The sequence below is a fragment of the Chiloscyllium punctatum genome, chromosome 44 (genome assembly GCF_047496795.1).
Source record: "Chiloscyllium punctatum isolate Juve2018m chromosome 44, sChiPun1.3, whole genome shotgun sequence".
Taxonomy (NCBI): domain Eukaryota; kingdom Metazoa; phylum Chordata; class Chondrichthyes; order Orectolobiformes; family Hemiscylliidae; genus Chiloscyllium; species Chiloscyllium punctatum.
This window is the reverse complement of record NC_092782.1, coordinates 61,765,146-61,779,480: the sequence shown is the minus strand read 5'-3', so window position 1 is coordinate 61,779,480 and position 14,335 is coordinate 61,765,146. Positions and strand designations below refer to the sequence as shown.

The 14,335-nt window shown below is 43.4% G+C and overlaps 1 protein-coding gene across 2 annotated transcripts in view; it reads left to right on the top strand.

Annotated features, from left to right (window-relative positions):
* The window catches only part of fam107b (family with sequence similarity 107 member B), a 143,882-nt gene extending 131,390 nt beyond the window's left edge, over window positions 1–12,492 (top strand). For both annotated transcript variants that reach the window (XM_072563067.1, XM_072563066.1), the window contains exons 3-4: window positions 3,604–3,754; window positions 5,541–12,492. In XM_072563067.1, coding sequence (XP_072419168.1) covers window positions 3,604–3,754; window positions 5,541–5,657 — 268 coding nt within the window. In that variant the 3' untranslated portion in view covers window positions 5,658–12,492. The remainder of the gene's footprint in view (window positions 1–3,603; window positions 3,755–5,540) is intronic.
* The last annotated feature ends 1,843 nt before the right edge of the window (window positions 12,493–14,335 follow it).

Sequence of the window (14,335 nt, the reverse complement as noted above, 5' to 3'; positions counted from 1 at the left end):
CTGTCCTGGTAAAGACTGGAGAGGCAAAGATACAAAGTTGTATTGGAAATTCCACCATCTTATTCAAACCACTGAGCACAATGCAACCTTTCCTGCCTCATTGTACCCAAGGGTATCCTGGGTAAACCCGAAGGTTACAAATTGATGGGAGTGAATTTCGTGGACCTTCACGCTGTCACTTTGACTGCACAAATGAGGCCTTTCTGCTGATACTATAGTGGCAGGGTCCTGAACTCTTAGGGAATCGTATCTTTGTGTTTTATAGATAGATTTAAGCTACTTCAACCTTGAGCTTCAGTGAAGGTCCTTGAAGGTCAGTGCCCAGAAGCTGGCATTTGGCATATCCAATGCTCCATTTAGATGTCTTACAGCCAGAAATCATGGAGCAGTTGTCAGCATGAACAGCCTAATTTAGTGGGAGTTAGGTTTCCGAACTGAGTACAAAGATGGGAATCGTGTCGCTACTGAGACCATTCACTCCCTTCACCGTGGGCTGAAAGTTCTGAAATTTGGTTTGAAACAGTAACCCTAAAGAAATACATCCAGGCTCAGGATTCCAGACAACTGGAAAAGTGAGCTGAGAGGAACAGTGTCAATAGCAGGAGCCAATTTATTACTCACCAGTCTATCAGCAACAGCAAGATAAGGTACTGCCTTGATTAATTATTGGTTGTTTAGTGATAGTTGGGGCATTCTTCAAAAGGAACAATAAGTTCAATTCATTCCGGACTCTATCGGTCATAGTCCTCCTTTCTAGTCAAGGGCGTTGGAGGAGGTTCCGAAACGGTTTGATGGATTAATTCCAGAGATTAAAGGCTTTTTAAAAAAATTCATTCACGGGATGTGGGTATCGCTGGCTAGATCAGTATTTATTGTCCATCCCTAATTACCCAGACAGCAGTTACGAGCCAACCACATTGCTGTGGGTCTGGAGTCACACAGAAACCTGACGAGGTACGGATGGCAGCTTCCTGCCTTAAGAGGCATTACTGAACATGATGGATTTTTCCTGACATTGACAATAGTTTCATGGTTATCATTAACTCTTAATCCCAAATTTGTGCTGAATTCATTTTCCACCATCTGCCATGGCAGGATTCAAACCCAAACATCACCTAGGTCTCTGGATTAATAGTCTGGTAACAATTTAAATTAACAACATGTTATCATGCATTATTTAAAGACCCTACACTCCTTAACCTTCCTCACCAAAAAACAAACGATAATCACGAGTTGGATTAAGCTCTTGCATGAAAAGTTCCTATTGCAACATGCTGCTATTTTTGCAAGGAATTAAGGGATATGGTGAGAGTGCAGGTAAGTGGCATTGAAATGCCCATCAGCCGTGATTGAATGGTGGAGTGGACTGAATGGGCCAAATGGCCTTACCTCCACGCCTATTCCTTATGGTCTTAATGATACCATTAGGCCATCACCTTCCCTTCATATAAGTCGCTCCTTTTGTTGCTGAACGGAGCAAGGGTATGAAACTCCTCAAAGGCCCCTGTTAGACTCGATCTCACGGAGCCTGGTTTACAAGAGCCACTGAGCTATGGAGACTAAAGTGAAGGGTGATTGAGCAGTTTAGGCCGATACTCACCAGAGTACTGAAGGATGAGAGAAATATAAGATGCTGAAGGAAATTGATGAAGTAATTGTAAAGAAGGTGTTTCCTCTTGTGGGACAATCTAGAATGAGAGATCATAGTTTAAGGATAAAGGACAGATTTAAAAGAAAGATGAGGAGGAATTATTTCTCTCAAAGGGTCATGAATCTGTGGAATTCAGTCTCCCAGAGTGCGGGGGGTGATTGGACGCTGAGTAAATTTAAAAAGGAGAGAGACAATTTCTTTAAGGGTTGCAGGTCATGGAGAGGGTGGTAAGAAAGTGGAGTTGAGGCCGAGATAAGATCAGCCATGATTGTGTTAAATGGCGGAGCAGGCTCGAGGGGCTGAATGGCCTCCTCCAGCTTCTAGCTCTGATGTTCTTAAGCAATCATATAGGTATAAGGCAGCATGGCGTTTTACAATTCAATAAAAGAGGTTGTACTTTGTGATTAAGGTCCTGCTAAGAGTCAAAACACAATTTGTGACGTTATCTGATTAACAAGCACTTCAAAAAATATTTCAAATTTTCAATGTTAAATGAACCATAATTGTTTCTCCCCAGTTGGGTGATCCCACAATACATTTAAAAAGAGCAGGAATGTCTAATTAAAAATTAAACACTTCTGTCTTCCTGTTTTATAACTGGTTTCACGGTGGTCAAAGAGTGAGTTTTGGGTTTTGTTAACTGTTCCTGTAAAGTTCAGGAGTGAACATTCTGGTGGGAGAGTTTGGAGTTAGATTCTAGTCAGATAATAGATTAGTGCGTTATTAGTTTAAACTATCAAACTTCTCATTCCAAACTCTTAAGACACAAATAGTCAAGGTTAGTTCTGTAATTATTGTCTTAAGGCTGTAAGATGGGGCGTTATCTGTATGTAGTTAAGGCTGTTATTCCATGTTCAAATCATTGGTTCAAGCACTCAATCATTACAAAACCTTGAGAATGATCGATGACATTAAGCCACAACCAAAGAGTGGGTAAGAGTTAGAATTGCAACATTAAACCTTAATTCTCTGGAACACATTCCCTTCAAGCAGGTTCAAAGTTGGGTTCATGGAATTTGAATTTTATCTCTTTCTTGTCACCGTTTTGTGCTGGTCTGTTACCTTTACTGCAGTCTGTGCCTTTGTACCTCCACAAAGTTTTCCTTATTGACAGCACTGTCAGGGGTTCTGGGCTATAAACCGCAGTGGTTGGTGATTCACCACCACCTTATCCCAGACCCTTCAAGACGGGCACAAAATGTTGGCCTAGCCAGTGATGCCTACAACCCAATAAAAAGAATAAATCGTTTGGCCATCCAGTTAGGGACCATTAATTTTCTCTCCATGGAAACACCTCAAACTCAGCTCTACAATTACGTCCTCCCAACAGTTTCGGCATCCTACAGAATCTTGAACACCCATTCACTCCCAGGATTAACCTGCAAAGTATCAACCTTCCAGAACATACTGAATATTGCAGCCAATGTAATCAAAGACCCCTCCCTCTCGCTTCCATCGGGCAGAAGATACAAAAGTTTGAAAATACATACCAACAGATTCAAGAACAGCTTCTTCCCCGCTATTATTAGACTTATGAATGGCTCTCTCATATATTAGAGTTGATCGTTTTTTATATTTACTCTGTAGCTGTGGTACTGTATAGAGGAACCTCAATTATCCAGCTTTTGATTATCTGAAAATCGATTATCTGGCAAGATTGCAAGATCCCGATGTTTGGCTAAACTATGATATCCGGCATTCAATAATCTAAAATTCAATTAACCGAATGAAATACTCCCCACCCATGTCCTTCAGATAACTGAGGTTCCTCTGTATTCTGCATTCTGTCCTATTACTCTGATGTATTTATGTACGGTATGATTAGTCTGGTTAGCATGCAAAATAATACTTCTCACTTTATCTCTGTACATGTGACCATAATAAATTAAATCAAAATCAAATCTATTTTCTTGCACCACCTCTGTAACTTGTCACATGTTTTGTGCTTTCAGGGGCATTGCTCCTCAGAACAAGCCAGAGCTGCAGCGAGTGATGGAACAGAGAAAGAGAGATCAAGTTGTCAAACAGAAGAAAGAGGAAGAAGCTCTAAAGAAATCTGACTTGGAGCAAGAGTTAATGAAACGTCAACAGAGGCTAGACCAGGTGCTTAAGTCTAAAAATAACAAAGAAAACAGTTTAACAGCTACCTTAATGATAGAGGTCCATGTTGATTAAATTGACTTTTTATGTTATGGAAAGCATCCCTATTTTAATTATCACAATTTGCACTTAATTGCTTAATTAATGTTGTATCAGTGCCAAAGTGTACAAACTGAATCCATGACAGCTCTTATTATATGTCTGTATATATTTAGAATTTCCAACAAAATTCAACAAGATAGAATTTCCATGCTAGATTTATATTGAGAATGCAAAGATAGAATTAATGAATTTCCTTGGAACTTTTTTTTTAGATTAAGTTATATCCAAGTCCGGATGCCAGGCAAAGTGGAAAGTATTGCTTAATTGTTTGCTTCTCCTGTTTGTTACCAGAGGCATCATTTGTCTTTTTATGATGGCAAATGACGCCCGGTGTAGGAGTAATCGATTTCCTGCCAAGAATATCTCCTAGCCAGCTGTATGTTTCTTCAATTAAAAACAAATACAGATTACTTTCAAAATGAAAGTATTGCCAGAGGATTGGACATTCTGCAATAAAACCTTCATTAGGAAGAAGCAGAGCTGATAAAGTCCAAATTATGGGTGGAGCGGGATTTTGCTGTTAGTTCCAGATGAAATCCTTCCCGTGTGTAACATTTGCACAGAATAATATTTTTGCTCGGGCTGGTGAGGGGGTGGAGGGTGAGGCGGAACAATGCTGCTTTGTAAGATAATGCTTTTTTTTTGCGCAGTCAGCCTCAGTGAAAATCTAGAAATAAAAAACTGGCAAGGAGCTGCACTGAGGGAAATCAGCAGCTAGAGGAGAAAGATGTGGTTGGTTTGGGATCCTTCGAGGAGAATTGAGAATGAAAAGATTGATCTCTACTATTAATCAATAGTATTAGATATTGGCTCATTGTAATATTTAGCTCCCTATACTTTTCAGTTCTATAGCAGTCTGTCTGCTGTGTAGGGTACACCCCTCCTTGTTGGAAATATTATTGAGAATCTCCCATTCCCCTAGATAGAAGCTGGAAAGGTACAACAGGTCAGACAGCATCCAAGGAGCTGAAACCCTGAAGTTCCTGCTCCTCGGATGCTATCTGACCTGCTGTGCTCTTCCAGGTTCACATCTGTTGACTCTGGCTCCCAGCATTCTGCAGTCCTTCCTGTCTCCAAGATTTCTCATTCTGGCTCTTTCCACATCCTCCATTTTGATAATTCTGCCATTGACTGCCATGACATCAGCTTCCCTGCAATTCCCTCCCCTAACCCTCCACTGTCCCGTTCCTCTCCTCCTGAGGAACGCTTCTTAAACCTGCCTCTCTGTCCAATACTTGGGTCATCTGTCCTTAATATCTCCTTGGGTACCTCCATGTCCAAGCCTTGATTGAACACGCTCCTGTGTTGGGATGATTTACTGTCAAATACAAAATAACATTGAGGCATTTGGAAGCAGAATTGCATTTGTGGGAGCTAGCCCTGTTGGCTGGATGGCTGGCTTGCAATACGGAGTGATATCAATAACATTGGGTTGAATTCCTACACCAGCTGAGATTCTCATGAAGGTCTCACCTTCTCAACCTCTCTCCTTGCCTGAGGCATGCTGACCCTCAGATTAAGCCCCCACACCATTGCTGCTTTCTCTAATGAGAGAGCAGCCCTCTGGGTCTATGGTGACTTTACCTTGACGTTTGCTGGAGGTTAGGATTGAAAGGTGTGTGTGTGGGTGTGTGTGTGTGTGTCGCAGACTGTAGTGGGTGTTACTGACTTATAAATGTGATTTCAGATTGAGCAGGAAAGGCTGAACGCGGAGGAGAAACGGGAGAATGCGCCTGAGTTTGTCAAGATGAAAGATAACCTGAGGAGAACCAAACACGAGGGCGGAGACGTGCAGGTCTCTTAGAGAAGGACTGTACATGTGGAACTCTGGAGTTTGTGGATTGGGTTTCTGTTTTTGTGGCCATGGGAAATCGGCACCCTGATTATTATGGCTTTGCAACAAACTCCAGCAGCACATTTTTATTGAGCGCTCCCTTGGTCATGGCGTACTGCCCATCTGCAGACTGAAAGGGTTAATTTTGTGCAGGATAGCTTTCAGGGCAATGACTAGAGTGATGCTCAGTGGGCTCACTCACTGGGCTGGCTTGATTTGAATGGGATTCTAAAGCATTGAGAGACTCTGTTTCTTTCATCCTCGGGATAATGATCAGACATTGTAAAAAGACAAACTATCACAAACAGTCAACAATGAACCATTGATACCAACCTCACTGTGGATGAATTACTTGACCCGCTTGCTTGCATCTAGAACCAGCCAATCTGCTCCATGCACCCAGGGATGGTAGTGAGATTGGTCAATTCCATCAGTGACATAAAACAGACAATAATGAATTGGGATCATCCCGGAGACCCCCAGCTGATGTCGATGACTGACTGAGTGAAGAGAGCTTTGGGCAGGATGTAAAACCTGATTCCCTTTTAACGTCACCAGACCTGCAATAACATCAATGTCAAATTTTCCATCCTTTTGCTTTTTGCTGTTGCTCTGCAGGACATTGGTGTTTCTGTGTCCACTGGAATGAAGAGGAAATTCGAATTGGCGGGGGGGGGCGAGGAGAAGAATGTCACGTGAATGCATGGAGCTCTGTTTGGTTAAAATCCGTGCTAGCAATTTCTAAGCTATGGCTAAACAATGATTGGGTGGGCAGGGGAGGGAGGGGGAATCAATTTTTCCAGATACAATAGTGAAGGATAACACCACTCTCCTCCCTGGACCTCTATTGGCTGTACTGAGATCTGCCCTTCCTCCAACCAGAACCTGAGCATCCTTTCAACGTGGGAACCCAGTCAAGAGGATGTTGACACTGTTTACAAACAGAACAATATGCAACAAGAATATGTTCAGTGTGATTTATTTCTTCATCGGTCAGCCCTGCATAGTTCATTACAAATCTGGTGTGAAAGCCTTCCAAAGCTTGATAAGATTTTGAATTTTTTTTTATATTAAGTTTGCTATGTGGTGTAACAAATTCTATGTAATCTGTAATGATTGATAATATTAATGCAGTGCTTGATATGTTGTCAGACTAGTGTGCGAGGTTAAGTCAAGTTTTATCTTGCTGATCCTGCCTTGTTTATTTGCATGCCCCTACATTATAACAGTGGACTGTTGTGCAGTGTGAAACTGCTCAGATGACCTGAACAGTTAAGACTGAAAGAGTGATGTGTCATTTTGTGGATACTGCTTGGAGATTACTTTGCATTGATTTCTGTCACTCAAATTTTGCAAAGTTCTCTCTTTCCAAACCCAGCAAAAATGAAGTTAATTTGTCCATTTCCGAATTGGATATACTTAGCAGCAAAGATTGTGTTTATTGTGGTCCAAATGCCTTTGTCATTTAGGCAATTGGTTTTAGAATCATAGACATAGAATCACTACAGGGTGGAAGCAGGCCACTTGGCCTGTTGAGTCCACACTGACCCTCTGAAGAGCACCCCACCCAGACTCACCCCGTCCCTGTAACTCCCCATATCCCACAACTAATCCACCTAGTCTGCATATCCCTGCATATCCATGGCAAACCCCATGCAGGTAGTCACCCAAGGCTGGAATCAAACCCAGGTCCCTGGCACTGTGCTAACCACTGAGCCATTGTGCCACCTCACAATCAGATAGTACCAAATCTCACACTCTTCAAATCTTACTGTCTTGTATCAGGCATGAATCACACTTAGAAATATCAGAAGAGGATGGAATGTCACATTTTTCTGGTTGATCAGGAACCTATTCCTGGAATCTCCATGATCCTGATCCCAATCCCACACCAGGACAGTGGCAGTGATGTAATGGAATTCTCCAAGTGGCACTCTCTAACTGGCCTGGAGTTGGGGAGATGTCCAAGACTGTGAATGTGGAACTAAGTGGGAAGGTTAATCACTGAGGAATGAATTAAAAGGCAAATGGCAGTAGTTACTGAGCTTCACATTCCTTTACCAATAGTTGAGCAGTGAGGGCTGAGGGGCAGCAATGGGGTGGGCAAGCATTCAAGAGGGCATGCATTCCTCTTTGCCTCCCCTGGGGACCTGATCAAGGTTACGGCAGACCAGAGAGTTTGATGGTAGCTATACCAGAGAGATACAGCGAGAGAGAGTGAGCTGGTGTTGCTGAAGCTCTGACAGAGACCGAGGGCCTCATCTTCCCCATTAGAGTCCAAACCCAGTCTTTTCCCAATATCAAGCCTCTCAGCTTCAGTGACATCAGCTCCACTGTCCTCTTTGTGCTGTTTCACACAGCAGACTGAGCACAAGTAACTCCTCACCGTGTCCTCGACAGCTTTGCTCAAACAGCTCCTTGTCTCCCAGATGAAAATGACCAAACTTTGCTCATCGTACTCATAATGAGTTTGTGTCGGTGTTTGGGGAAGGTAGTGGGGCTTTTGTGCAGAGACAGAGGATCAACTTTGATCACATTGAATGGCAGAGCAGGGTCAATGGGCCAAATGGCCTAATCCTCTTTTTTTTTTCTCATGTTTCTGCACCGATATCATCGAGCAGTTTATAGAACTGTCTCTGTTGCCAATGCCAGCCTCCCTGAAAACCCAGAGGCACCAAGGAGCTAGCTGGAGCCTGTGCCACATTCTGGGGGCTTGATGATCCCACTCCTTCTGCCCTGAACCTGCCATCCATCCCACCACGACCCTAACTTCCCACCCCAGCCCATGACTCTGCCTCTCCAACCATGAATCCCCCTCCCCACACTGAATCCCCTTCCCCCATCCCTAATCCCCCCCCAATCCACTGTCCTTCCTAAACCCCGAATCCCCCTCCCCCCTGAATTCCCCTCCTCTCCAGACCCAGAAACTCACTCCCACCCCAAATCCCCCAATCACAAATTGCCCTCCCCCACACACCAAAACCCCTCCATCCCAAACCGCTTCCCCACAAATCCCCCTCTGCCCAACCCTGAATCCCCCCTGAAACCCCCGCTGAATCTCCCTCCCCCACCCCATTGAAAATTCGGCCCCCCTCTTCACGCCCGATCTCCCTGACAACTCTTGACCTTTGTGGTACTCACCTGGAACATTGTGCAGGTAAGTTGATGAAGCTGTTTGCAAAGTAACCTTTTATCTTCAGTGATGTGAAACAAGCAGCTGTGATTTTGTTCAATTGACCAAAATAGTATTTTGCTTTTCCCGAGTCTGTCCCACACTGCTCCCTCCCAAACCCCAGTCCATTGAAACAATGTCGTCACGACCGCATGAAAAATGCACATTTGTTGTTGTTTGATTTCATCTTGACAAGACAAACTGATAAAATGCAACGTTCAAACCAATGTTCCAACAGGAGTTCCTTTCATGTGGCTTTGGATGGTTTTTCTGCTTGCATTACAGCCACACAATAAGGGGAGAGGTGGTACTTTTGATATATTCATGAAAAACCCTTTGCGCAGCTAATTGTGTAAGGGAGGAATGATGGTACTGAGCACAAAAACCTTCTCTAAGGTTGGACCGGAAGCCAATGGTCACCGTGCCTGCTCCATTCACAGCTAGCACCCACTTCTGACAAAGCTGACCACCTACTTCCCAATCAGGGAGTCTGCTGGAAATCTGCAACAAACAAAGAGAAATGCTGGAGAAACTCAATGGGTCTGGCAGCATCTACGGAGAGAGAAACAGAGTTAATGTTCCAAGTCTGGTATGTCTCTACTTCAGTCTGTTGGTTGCTGTCAGGGTCCCTGTGTCCTTTGTCCTGCAGGGAGTTTTTTTTTGGCGGGGGATATGGGTTCGGACTCATCTTGCCACTGGCTGTCCCTCCGTTGAGCACAGGGAACGTGAGCAGGACGGGGTGTCTCCAATCAGGCAAACTAGGTGGGCTTTCCACTTGGCATAGCCCTCCCCTCTCCCCATTGGGATGAAGCCCTTAAGTGGCCTAGTCAGGAGAGCCAAAAAAGTTCTGGAACCCTCTCTAACATTAGCTGTTCCTCTCTTTCTTTCTCCACCTCCTCCTTCCATCATGATTGGCTTACTTCGCTCCATTTAAGCATATTCAAGAGGGCTAGAACACAATAGCAGGGAATATACTACTGAGACTGTTTCAGGCTCTCATCAGAATGCATTTGGAATATTATGAGCGGTTTAGGGCCCCATATCTCAGGAAGGATGTGCTGGTGTTAGAGGGGTCCAGAGAAGGTTTACAAGATTGATCCCAGGGTGAAGGGCTCCTCATCATATGAGGAGTGTTTGAGGACGATAGCTCTGTACTCAATGGAGTTTAGATGGATGAGGGGGGTCTGATTGAAACTTCCAGAATACTGAGAGGCCTGGACTGTGTTGACATGGAGATAGTATCTCCACCAATAGGAGAGATGAGGACCTGAGGGCACAGCCTCAGTGAAGGGATGACCCTTTAGAACTGAGATGAGGAGGAATTTCTTCAGCCAGAGGGTGGGGAATCTGTGGAACTCATTGCTACAGAGGGCTGTGGAGGCCAAGTCATTGAGTGTGTTTAAGACAGAGATAGGTTTTTGATTGGTAGGGGGATTAAAGGGGAAAGGGTTGAGAAACATATCCGGTTCAGGATTAGAGTGGTGCTGGGAAAGCACAGCAGTTCAGGCTGCATCCGAGGAGCAGGAAAAATTATTTACACCATTCTCCTGCTCCTCGGATGCTGCCTGAACTGCTGTGCTTTTCCAGCACCACTCTAATCCAGAATCTGGTTTCCAGCATCTGCAGCCATTGTTTTTACCTTGAGAAACATATCAGCCATGACCGAATGGCAGAGTAAACTCAGTGGGCCGAATGGCCCAATTCTCCCCTTTATATTATGGTCTTACTTCTTTGATGTCAAGATGGTTACTCTGAAATTTCCATTTTGCCCATAACCATTATGCTGTGATATCCTTCTTGCATAAATTTCCCTCATTTTGAAATTGAGAAGTTCCCATCATCTTCTGAAGCAGGTTCTCATTTCTTCAGCTGTAAAAACTGTTCAAACTATTGCCTCAGTTTGTTTTCAACTGATCTGTTTTTAAAAGCAATGTTGATGATGATGTATTATTTACACCATTTTCTTTTGGAACTGAGACAGCAATCTTACTAGACTTCCCCATAAACATTTGCATTTTTTATAAAGCTGCCAAACATGAAGTTACAAAGAATGGAGAAATGTGAACTATATTATTTTCCATGAGTTAAGAGGGCCATGCGTCATTTTGCAAATAAACTCAAACAAATTATGGAAGTAGATTCACTGGGGAAATAAAGATGTTTTTATAGTCCACCATCGTTCTCAATGATATCATGTAGCAATCTCAGTTGCCCTGGATGGATGGAGGATATATCAATGTGATACAAGTGTTATTACACACCTCTGGGTACTGGTTTCTGTCAGCTCCATTACTGTTTCTTCCAAACTGTAAAGAGTGAAATATGCTGGGAAACCTGGCTAGATGTATCACTCTCAGTCTCTATCATGTGGTCTGCATTCCTCCAAGCTCAGTCTCTCTTACAAAATTACAGAAACAATTACAGAATAGGTAGCAACGTCTCTCACAGTTGCAGTGGTACTGGATGCCTTACATATTCACATATGAAAAAGATTTCAGAATTCTTCCGTTCCTTCTCCAGTGTGACTCCTGAAACCAATTCAACAAAATTATTTCATAGCAATGCATATCCAATTGCTGGGCGATGTTTTGTATTACCATAACTGTGATATACCAGTAATGCAATGCAGGAAATACCCAGCAGATCAAGCAGCATCTGGAGAAAGGGAAACAGCATTAACATTTCAGGCTGGTGAGTTCCCAACAGAACACGATTGCAGTATTTTACTTTTGTGTGACGTCAATGTTCTTCATGTCATCCATCACCAGATGGATCAGTCCATTCCAGAAAGTCATAGAGTCATAGAGATGTCCAGCGTGGAAACACACCCTTCGGTCCAACCTGTCCATATCAACCTGATATCCCAACCCAATCTAGTCCCACCTGCCAGCACCCGGCCCATATCCCTCCAAACCCTTGCTATTCATATACCCATCCAGATGCCTTTTAAATGTTGCAATTGTACCAGCCTCCACCACTTCCTCTGGCAGCTCATTCCATACACATACCACCCTCTGTGTGAAAAGGTTGCTCCTTAGGTCTTTTGAATTTTGGAAACCAGGATTGTGACGTTCGGAATATGTGAAAGAACTAAGTGACATTGTGTACAGAATGTGCTTTAATGTCAACATTAATAAAATGTGTGAATCCATAATGAATTCATGCCAGCTTTGAATTGAGATGCAGATAACCTGTAGCTCAAAAGGTCTTTCAAATTTATTAAGTCAACAAAATTCCAAGTTAATTTGATTTAAATTCAAAACTCGACATTTTCAATTCATCCAACACCTTGTTTGCTGAGAACTGGAGGGTAGTCATTGAGCTGTAAGGAATGTACAAGTCAGTGCACATGATGAGTCAGAATCCCCTTCATTGTGGGAGTAGAGACCTGGAGTGACTGGTGAAATATTGCAAAAACCATGCTTTCCATGTTCTTTTGTGATTGTTTTCATAAAACTATCACTGTGATTATTCATCCGAAAACTGTATAAACGTAGTGTTTCGTAAATTTACTTTTATATTTCTTGTGTGTTTGTTGCATCTACACTGATGGTTTTAGGTATTACATGCAAATTAAGAAGTGAGAGCAGTGAATGTTTTTTGAAATAAAAAGGATGCTTCTTTTGCATAGAACACACTGGTGCTTGTTTGTTTATTTCAGACTGCATCGATTTCTGTCATAACAGCAACTATTTTGTTACAACCTGTGGAGGATCTAATTGCTTTTGTGCAAGTTCAAAGAGATGTTTAAAACCAAAGCAGTTCACTGGATACCCCCGGACCTCAGCGGGTTAATGTACTGTTTGGATATTGACCACACATTTGCAGTTGCTGATCCTAAGGAAGTGGATATATCAGGCAATGGGGACTGTTGGTGTAGGAGAGGGTAAATAAGCAATTCCCCCTTTTAGTCAGTTAGAGGAACATAGGAGCAGGAGTAGGCCATTCGGCCCTTCAAGCCTGCTCCACCACTCTACGATCACTGCTGATCATCCAACTCAGTCCCCTGTTCCTGCTTTCTCCCCCATATCCTTTGATCCTTTTAGTCCCAAGAATTATATCTAACTCCTTGAAGACATTCAAATATTCTGGCTTCAACTGCATTCTGTGGTAGAGAATTCCACAGGCTGATCACACTCTGGGTAAAGACATTTCTCCCCATCTCAGTCCTAAATGGCTGACCCCTTAGACTATGATCCCTGGTTCTGGACTTTCTGGTCATGGGGAGTATTCCTCCTGTCTTTACCCTGTCTACCCTTGTTAGAACTTTATAGGTTCCAAAAGATTCTTTTGAACTCCAGTGAATATGGTCCTAACCAATCCAATCTCTCTTCAGTGCTGCCATCCCAGGAACCCAATGACACTGATCATAGAACATAGAACATAGAACAATACAGCACAGAACAGGCCCTTCGGCCCATGATGTTGTGCCGAACATTTATCCTAGCTTAAGCACCCATCCATGTACCTATCCAATTGCCACTTAAAGGTCGCCAATGATTCTGACTCTGCCACTCCCACAGGCAGCAGATTCCATGCCCCCACCACTCTCTGGGTAAAGAACCTACCCCTGACATCCCCCCTGTACCTTCCACCCTTCACCTTAAATTTATGTCCCCTTGTAACACTCTGTTGTACCCGGGGAAAAAGTTTCTGACTGTCTACTCTATCTATTCCCCGATCATCTTATAAACCTCTATCAAGTCACCCCTCATCCTTCGCCGTTCCAATGAGAAAAGGTCTAGCACTCTCAACCTATCCTCGTACGACCTATTCTCCATTCCAGGCAACATCCTGGGAAATCTCCTCTGCACCCTCTCCAAAGCTTCCACATCTTTCCTTTCCTAAAGTGAGGTGACCAGAACTGCACACAGTACTCCAACTGTGGCCTAACCAAGGTCCCGTACAGCTGCAACATCACTTCACGACTCTTGAATTCAATCCCTCTGCCACCATCATGTACCATCACATTGAGGGCGATGGTGATAGAGTGGTAATGTCGCTGAGCTGATAATGCAATAGGAAGCAAAGAATGCTGGAGATCACATCAGATTGAAAACGTTGGCTTGTTCTCTCTCCAGAGATATTGCCTGACCCGCTATGATCTCCAGCATTCTTTGTTTTTAGTTCAGATTTCAGTCTCTGCAGTAATTTGTTCCTCATAACACACTAGACTGAGCTTAAACACCTGGGAACACAAGATCAAATCCTATCAGGACAACTAATAGAATTTGAACTTAATTAATAAAATGCAGGAAGGAAATCTTCTGTCCTTACCCAGCCTGACCTAGATGTGACCCCAGACTCACAGTAACATGGTGTCAACTGCCCCCTGAAATGTCCAAGCCAGCTACTCACTGTCAGGGCAATTAGGGATGGAAACACACTCTAACCTGGCCAGCAACACCTACATCCCATAAAAGGAACACAAAAATTAAAATGCTGCCCTTTGCCCGTGGGAAAGGTGGCTGTGCTG